Source organism: Poecilia latipinna, unplaced genomic scaffold, assembly GCF_001443285.1.
Source record: "Poecilia latipinna isolate Pla-1442-1.1 unplaced genomic scaffold, P_latipinna-1.0 Scaffold2537, whole genome shotgun sequence".
In the NCBI taxonomy this organism is placed as follows: domain Eukaryota; kingdom Metazoa; phylum Chordata; class Actinopteri; order Cyprinodontiformes; family Poeciliidae; genus Poecilia; species Poecilia latipinna.
This window is the reverse complement of record NW_015115153.1, coordinates 76069-84422: the sequence shown is the minus strand read 5'-3', so window position 1 is coordinate 84422 and position 8354 is coordinate 76069. Positions and strand designations below refer to the sequence as shown.

General features: G+C 46.8%; 1 protein-coding gene across 2 annotated transcripts in view; it reads right to left on the bottom strand.

Moving 5' to 3' along the window:
• Nucleotides 1-1628: 1628 nt before the first annotated feature.
• The window catches only part of LOC106938223 (vacuolar protein sorting-associated protein 13C-like), a 35448-nt gene continuing 28722 nt past the window's right edge, over nt 1629-8354 (bottom strand). For both annotated transcript variants that reach the window (XM_015020141.1, XM_015020142.1), the window contains 14 exons: nt 6075-6189; nt 5862-5998; nt 5582-5708; nt 5391-5508; nt 5196-5328; nt 4906-4978; nt 4729-4823; nt 4495-4648; nt 3783-3859; nt 3607-3666; nt 3379-3529; nt 2232-2351; nt 2054-2157; nt 1629-1966 (listed from right to left, as the gene is read on the bottom strand). In XM_015020141.1, the coding sequence (XP_014875627.1) occupies nt 1673-1966; nt 2054-2157; nt 2232-2351; nt 3379-3529; nt 3607-3666; nt 3783-3859; nt 4495-4648; nt 4729-4823; nt 4906-4978; nt 5196-5328; nt 5391-5508; nt 5582-5708; nt 5862-5998; nt 6075-6189 (1758 nt within the window). In that variant the 3' untranslated portion in view covers nt 1629-1672. The remainder of the gene's footprint in view (nt 1967-2053; nt 2158-2231; nt 2352-3378; nt 3530-3606; nt 3667-3782; nt 3860-4494; nt 4649-4728; nt 4824-4905; nt 4979-5195; nt 5329-5390; nt 5509-5581; nt 5709-5861; nt 5999-6074; nt 6190-8354) is intronic.

The following is an 8354-nucleotide window of genomic DNA, read 5'->3' as shown; positions in this document are numbered from 1 at the left end:
GTCTTACGTTAGCTGAACAGATCAATATGCAATGTGTATCGTATCTGACACACATTAAAGATTTTATTTTACCTGAAAAGGCTTTTTACTAAACTGTAATCGTGTTAGCCACGCTAGCACCGAGTAACAGGCCTAGGCACACTCAAACATTTGCCAACAACAGAAATCACTGATTCCAAAAGTAACCCTCAAAACCATGAATGCCCGACTTACCCAGCCTTGCAAGAACAATAGGCATCACTGAACTTGTCCACAGCTATATTTATGCTGAGGGTGTGAGGATCTGCTGTTTTCCTCATCGACCGGTAGCATTTAGCTGCGACGCGCACAATGTTGGAGGGATCGCGTGGCTCAAACACCTTGATGTCGTCCATAAAAGATGATATGAACTTGTTGGTTACCCTGTCCATTGTCGTGGCTGATATTTTGTGAAAATCCGGCAGAATTGCTACACTAATGGACTCAGAAATACTTTGTAGAGAGTCAGTTGAAACGAAAGACGCCATGTTTACACATAGAAACTAAGCCCCGCGAGGCTTTGTTTGTGAGACACGCAGCCACGTGGGACTGTCGAGGGGCGTTTCTGGGCGGGGCTTGGTAAGGTCCATTGTCCACCCCAAAGAAATAATGAAAGAAACACTTGTATTTAAACAATATCAATATAAAAAAGGCAATAGAAACAAAGAACAAAGTAAATCTGCCATTCATCTAAGAAAAACATAAGAATTAATTTTTAGGTCCCCCCCATCATTGTTAGAACAATGGTTCAGTCCAAAGAGTAGGAGGAGCAACAGCTGCCCTGCTGAGCGGCACAGGCTCCGCTAAGGGAGGAGCTAGCTGTTAGCTAGCTGTTAGCTAGCTGTTAGCTGTGGCTCTGCAGCACTAACAAAAAAACCTCCAGTAAGTAAATACCTAAAACAAAAGACATGAAACATCTTTTATTTACTTTCATTGCTGATAGGAAGAAGCACATTGACAATAAACAGTTTGTTATTTCATTACTTTGGCTGAATGATGATAAACTGCCTCCTTATGTCTTGGAAATCAAAACTGGCTAAGCAGCTACATTGCTTTCATAGACTTAGCTCCTTTTTCTGTAGAAGATAGACAATATTTCAGTTATATTTAGCTCTCTAACTCTTACTTTAATAAGAAGAGTTTGAAATTTGAGCAGCTGAGCGTTAGCATTAGCCGACAGCTCAGTATGGGAGCCGAGAGCAGAGGGGCGACTGCAGCTGGCAGTAAAACAAAATAAATTACGTATTTATTTCTTACCATCTTCAACATAGAGCCTTTAAAACCACAAAATAAAATCTGAATATTGTTCTACAAAACTCTGGTGCTGACCTTTATGTTTAAGTTATGATACTTCCCAGATATTCAATTCCAACAGATTTATAGGTTCTCAGCCATCCAGGACATGAAAAACCCATCAAAAATATAAGTTTAAAGCAACTTAGGTTATAATTTAAATAACATATGACTTTGTATTGAGAACCACTGCAATAAATACATTTTTATGAGGAATTTTATTAAGTGGAGTTACTTATTAAAACTTTTTATTTAGAGCCTTAAGTTTTTGTAAAGGTGTAGCAGAGATTAGATTGCTACTTACTAGTCATTTTTGGTGGTGCAGCTTGAACACAATAAAAACATAAAATTAAACCACATTTTACTGTAACTTTGCTGACCCCCCCAAAATTGTTCTTAAAAAATGTCCCTGTTTATGGTCCCCCCCAATAATGAAATGGGATTTACGCCCTTGTGTGTGAGTGTGTGTGTTGCTGTGGCTGCTGACCAGCAGGGACATGAAGAACTTGTGCAGGTAGATGATCTGGATGCAGCCCAGACTCAAGGTGACCTTCCCGTCCACCTTTGACATGTCTCTGTATCCGTCTCCCTGCGTCGCCCCCGGAAACAAGGACAGCTTGAAGCTGAACACCTCCTCGCCTACGATGGACACTGCCTGTTGGATGGAAGAAGGTTACACCACTTCTTGTTGCTGCTTGCTGCAGCCTCAGCAGATGGCGTCCCCTCCCCGTGTCTTGCTGACCTTCCTGTGGACGGTCTTGGGGTTGGCGTCTGTCACCATGATGTCTCTGAGGCGGGCGAACACCTCCGTCTCCTTCGCCTGCATAAACACCGAGGCGTCGACACCTGAGAGGAGGCGACACGGGTTAGGTTAGATCGGTCCTTCGACAGGAAGTCAGCTGACAGGAAGTGATTCATACCCTGGACTCTGATGTCAGCAATGCTGCAACAGTCATCGCACACCTCAACATGGAAGCAGCCCAACATGGCAAAGAGCCTGAACCTGAAGATGCCGCTGCCATCTTTACTGCCTTTAGACTCTGCAGAGCAGCACACACACACACGGAAGCTTAGTGGAAGAAGAAACTGTGTTAGAAAAAGCAGCAGTGGGAAAACTGAGGATCAGTGCTGAACAAAGTTTTATTCCCAGTGATTTGTGGAAAAGATTAACTATAATGATTTTCTGGTTGATGAAAACATTTGGGATTAAAGGAGAAGTTTTATGTTTTTAGTGCCAATTTATAGAGAAATCCAGTGAATATGTTACATTCAGCTGGTACAAAAATGCTACACATATTAAATATGACAAAACCAGTTTGACTTCCTCATTTAGCGCCTTGAAATTAGGCATCTGTCTCTAAGAATCTCCTGCTCTTTCTGAAGCTCCGCCTCCAGGAAGTCATACCAACATGGCTCCTCTATTAAGCCTTTCACGTTTTTACCAGCGTTGGTCTGAGCAGCAGCCCCTATGATGATCTCAGCAGCTGTTTGCTAATTGCTGCTGGCTAGTTTGAAGGAGCTGAGCGGGGGAGGAGCTGCGCCTCAAAGGCGGGGCTAGGTCCACCCAGGTGTTTTGTGTTCTCCCGCAAGCCAGCGTACCTGACCCAGCATGTGTGGGTGTTGTACAAGAAGAAAGGTGTGTTTTCGTTCAGCTTTGGTCAACTTTGGTTTTGGCGCTTTTGAAAGTTTGCAGTGAGCTCACACTCGCTGAGCTAGCGATGCGGCTTGGCGTGCCCTCCGTTGTGCTCAGGTGAAGGTGTCAGCTGCAAAGTGAGTTCAGAGAGCTGAGATAGACAAGTCTCCGTAGCGGGGGTAGTATCGCTGGCGGAAACACAGGGCAAGCACTGATGACCTTTGACTTGTCCATGCTAACAGCCTGCTAATGTTCCATCTCTCCACAGAGGAATAATGTTGCTCAAACTAAACCATTATTTTAGACCTGCCTGGTATATGAATAGTTGAGGATTTACCTGTGGGTGGAATGAACCTTAATATGAGTTTAATAGTAAAATAAACTGGTTGATGATATTATAGTTTATTGAGAGCCATCAGGTGATCCAGACTCACCTGTCCAACTCTGCTGTGTCTTCTGGACCTGCTTCTCAGCGTCCTGGTCCCGCGTGGTGCTGAGCCGTGGTGGCACGGTGCTGTTCAGATAGCTAATGGTCGCGAGCAGAGCCTTGGTGTGAAGCAGGAAGTCCAGAGAGGAAACTTCCACCTGGAACAGCAGAACCACCTGTAACACCTGCATACCAACCGGCACCTGCCTGGAAACCGTGAAGCACTAAAACCCACCTTCAGCGTCTGCTCCGTGTTGCTGAACATAGTCTGGAAACTGGGACCGTTGGGGTCGGCCTGCAGCGACACAAACAGAGCAGCTAGCCCCTCCCACTTAGCTGTTAGCCCCCACGAGCCCTTTGCTCCTCACACAGTAAATCAGCCCAAGCACACCTGAGGGTTGGTCAGCTCACCTTGATGAACTCCACCTTCAGCAGGTTGGAGTCCTGCTGCTGGGAGGAGTTGATGAGGTGGAGAGGACCGCTGCCCCCTGAAAGGTCAAACACCAGATTCAACCAAGGCTGAGACAGTGAACCGGTTCTGAACCTGGACTCTTCTGGGGGAGCAGGTGATGAAGACCCTGGAGTCTTCATCGCATTTAAGGTGATGAAGACTCCCAGCTGAGGAAGGTCAGCAGCTCCTCTGGATGCACAGCATCTCCAGACATTCAGGTGAGACGGATGTGGAGGCGTGGCCAGCACGATCAGGACTTTAACTGAGCCGTAGAGGGTGAGGTCAAAGGTCACACCCAGATGTGTCAGACAACATCTGACTTTAGTGTTGGGAGAAGAGTTTTTCTGTCCAACAGGACCCAGAGCAGAACCGGGTCAGAACCTCCAGAACAAACAGCTTCATGATGTGAACCATAAACAGTTGTCTTGTTCCGAACCGGCCGCAGAAACAATCGGGTCGACCAAAACCAAGATCTCGTCTTTGTTCAAACTTTGCATCATGAAACTGAGAAATTTTTTTCTATGCTTTGATATTTCGGCTCCAACTTCACTTCAGGCAGAAAGGGCGAAAAGTTTTATTCAATGTCCTGAAAAAAATCTGAATTTTTATTGAACTTAGTCAGCAAGAACCAGAACCAGCCAGAACCTGCCACGTCAGCAGGTAGCAGCTCACCTGGAACATCACAGTAGTCGACGGCAACGCGCCGCAGGTATGCAGCGACGCTCTGATCGAAGCTTCGCAGTTTCCCTTCGGCTCCGAGCTGGGAGACGTTGAAGGACAGAACCGTCTTCTCCTGGTCCTCCTGCCGGGTCAGCTCCAGCAGAACCTGAAGACATGAGGTCAGAGGTCACTCCACGCTGACCCCAGCAGCCACCTCAGCCCAACCACCCAGCAGCACCAGCTGACCTCTCTGAGCTCGAACTTGAAGTGAACGTTGATGAGTTCCTCCTCAGCCGACCGCTGGAGATCCGTCAGTTTCTCACCGCCGTCTTCTTCAGAGTCTGGAGGACAGACGGATGGCGAGGACAGATGGTGAGACAGCGTCCTGTCCGGGTCCAGGGTCGGAGCGAAGCAGCAGCTCACCTGTCTCGAAGGCGTCCAGGAAGGCGGGGCCGAGACTCTGAGTCAGAGGACGCATCGTCGCCAACGGCAACACCTGAGATGTTTCAGTCAGAAGCTACTTCAGATATTTGTTCAGTTTTGTCACATAAATGAACAAAATAAATGAACAGTTATTCCTGTTTCCCTGAATGTTTTTTCTCATCTAAACTCTTCTCCTCCAGTTTTCATGTTAATTATTTTATAAATCACCGTTTCACAAACATCTGCAGTGAATGATGCAGTGGGTTAGGGATTGGACTAGGACAGCTGACCTTCTCGGTGGTGGTGGAAGGAGCAGAGCCGGCCGTGGGCAGCGGGATGCTCTCCACCAGCTCCATGACGTTCTGGATCTTCTGGTCTGAGATTCTGACATGCATCAGCGGCAGCTCGCCGGACACCTTGAACCTGCGCACAGGAAACGGCGTCAGCATTGCAGCCGGGCAGCGAGGCGGGGCCAGGGGCCTTACCTTGGCATGCGGACGTCCTTCTCCACCATGCACTTGGCCAGGTGCAGCGTGAGGTCCATGGGCTGCAGGATGTGCTGCGCCGAGGAACTCTGCAGCCGCGCCGTCTTCCAGGCCTCTCCTGAAAGCGGTTTGCTGCCTCAGATCATCTGCATCAACTGAATTTGAAGCCGACCTGCTGTGTGACCTCTGACCTGACTTGCTGTAGAGCAGCTGGACCTTCCTCAGCCCCACGTCGTACCGCTCATAGGCTCGATCCATGATCTCCTCCAGAGACGAGGGAGACGATGAACTCCGACTGCTCTGGTCCACGCTGTACAGCTGCAACACAACCTGGATTAAACCGTCGCTCCGTCCCTCAGCAAGAATGGAGCGTTCGGTTTTGACCAAATAGCCCTGAACTCTGACTAAAGATGTTAAAAACTCAGGAAACATGGAGACATTTCAACAAAGTCAGAGGCAAACGAAGCTGACCTGGAAGCTACCGAAGTCCACGATCAGCAGGTCTGACTCGCTGCTGTAGAAGCCGGACTTTGGTACGATCAGGTACGACGGCTTCAGGTCGATCTTCAGATCCAGGACCTTCCGTGTTTCAATGACGTGAGACAAACCTGCAAAGACCAGAACCAAGCAGAGACTGATGGTGGAGCCAGCTGCTCTGATCCAGCGTCTTGCTGCTGGTCTCACCTGCAGCGGTCTTCTCTTTGATCTCCTCCAGTTTGGACAGTGTGGCCGACGTCAGGACCTCCAGGTCCACGCCTTTCCCCGTCTTGAAGAACTCCACCATACTGTTGACAGTCACCTGGAGGATGCAGTGGATCATTTTAAGGTTACTATGGTTACTTAAGGTTACTAACGCATGTGGACAGTCTTGTTAAGTCTTTTCTCTGGCCTCTGTATTACAATAAAGTATTTCAATTGTTTCTTTGCTTGCACCTTGAATGTTCCATTTCCCTTATGAAAGAAGATGCATATGCTTGCAATCGGTTTTGCAACAAAGTAGATGACCAAACTCCCTATGAAGCTCCGGGCTCAGAGTCTTCCAACACTAAGAAACATTCAAATACCGATTAAGATTATATCAATTCTTCCTCTGGTTCTCTGGTTTTTCAAACAGCTTTTCCTCACTTTGTTAAAGAAAATGTCCACAACAAGGAGAAGCAGGCCAACATGGAGCGGACACACCGTGAAGAGCTGGCTCAGACTTGACCTTTCACCCTCAGAATCCGCTCTCCTCCAGGTCCCTTCAATCTAAAGACCCAGAAGTGTTCTGCTAAAAGGCTCTGAACTGCCATAATTATATCCAATGAAAGTGAGAAAGTTTGTTCTCTCGTCACACAGAAAGATTCCTTCACTGGCTGACTGGCCCAAGTCTGGCTTTGATTGGCTGAAATGAATCTTTTGAGGACTCCTTCCCCTGAAGCAGTCAGGTTCTGATGCCACTGAAGAGAAACTGGGTCATCCTGTTTGAATCCATTTTTTACAAATGCTTTACTGAGATTTTTAGTGGTCTTAATTTACCACTAGAGCCTCAAGCAGGAATCGAACCCAGGATAACCAGACTACAGCCCCACCCAGCGCCCTGATGCTTTAACCGTCGCTTGGTTCTGAATGGACTGGAAAGCTGGGAAAGAGACCTCAGAGGGCTGGTGCCTACAGATGGCTGAGGCAGCAGAACCACAGAGCTGAGGCTCTATGGAAAGTGAAAACACTCTTCTGACCTACTGATGACCTTCCTCTGCTCCAGTTTTCCAACTCAGGAGTAAAAAGCTGACAAAACGATGGAGGTTCTGATTATGTGAACGTCTAGTATCAGAACCCAAAAACCAAAAGCAAACCTGGGGAATGTAACAGCTCTAATCAGAAAATATTCAAAGTATTTAGACCTTAATGTGCATAATTTTGCCCCGGCTTACCTCTCTGAGCTTCTTCACCCCTACATACCCCGTCAGTCTCTCAGGCCAGCAGATCAGCTGCTCTTGGAGGTACCGAGATCCAGCAGGAAGCTCAGAGGGGACAGAGCTTCTCTGTCAGGGGCCCCATATGGAATGACTTGCCTTTGCAGGTCAGAGAGGCCCCTTACCTGTCCACTTTTAGAGCTCGTCTTAAAACCCATCTATTTTACTTGGCTTTCAACTCCAGCAGGATCTAGTTTTAAATTGTAAGTTTTTGTTTTTAAACTGTAAGTTTTTATTTTATGGGGGGGTTTTTTATTATTATTGTTATGTTGTGTTTTAATGTGCAGCACTTTGCATCAGCTGTGGTTGTTTTAAAGTGCTTTATAAATAAAGTTGCTATTCAGATCTAAATATTTGCCTCAGCAGCGCCACCAACACTAAAACATGCAAGAGAGGCTTTCTTTGCGGATGTCATAAACAAAACCATTAACAATGCTCCAGCTTTATTTGCTACTGTTGACGGGTTCACAAACCCTCCTATGACGTTACCACCTGAACTTCAATCTAATGCCTGCAACAAGTTTTCAGCTTCTTCTCAGAGAAAATTCAAAAGATCAGAGGATTAATCTGCACATCCACTCTAAAGCCAGTACCAATGCGGAGCCCAAACAAAACAAATGCAGGAAAAATGACCCAATTCCAGCTACTTCATTATAAAACCTTAGAAGAAATGATAAGTCAGTGAAGCTCCAGTTCCGATCCTCACTTTTCTTTAAGAAAGTCCTGCCTGTCATTAATGATCGGATCCGAATAGTAACTCATCGCTCCCTTCAGGTGTTTTCCCTTGGAAACAGCAGCTATCAAACCACTGATAAAATCACTACTGCAGAACTACAGGCCGACCTCTGACCTCTGACTCATCAGCAAAGTTACTGAAAAAGCTTCAACAGTTAAATAACTTCCTAACGATAACCAGTCGCTTTGACTGCTTCCAGTCTGGTTTCCATGGTTACCACAGCATGAACACTGGCCTCAGTGGCGCAAAAAGTGGGTATGCAGCGCATGCAAC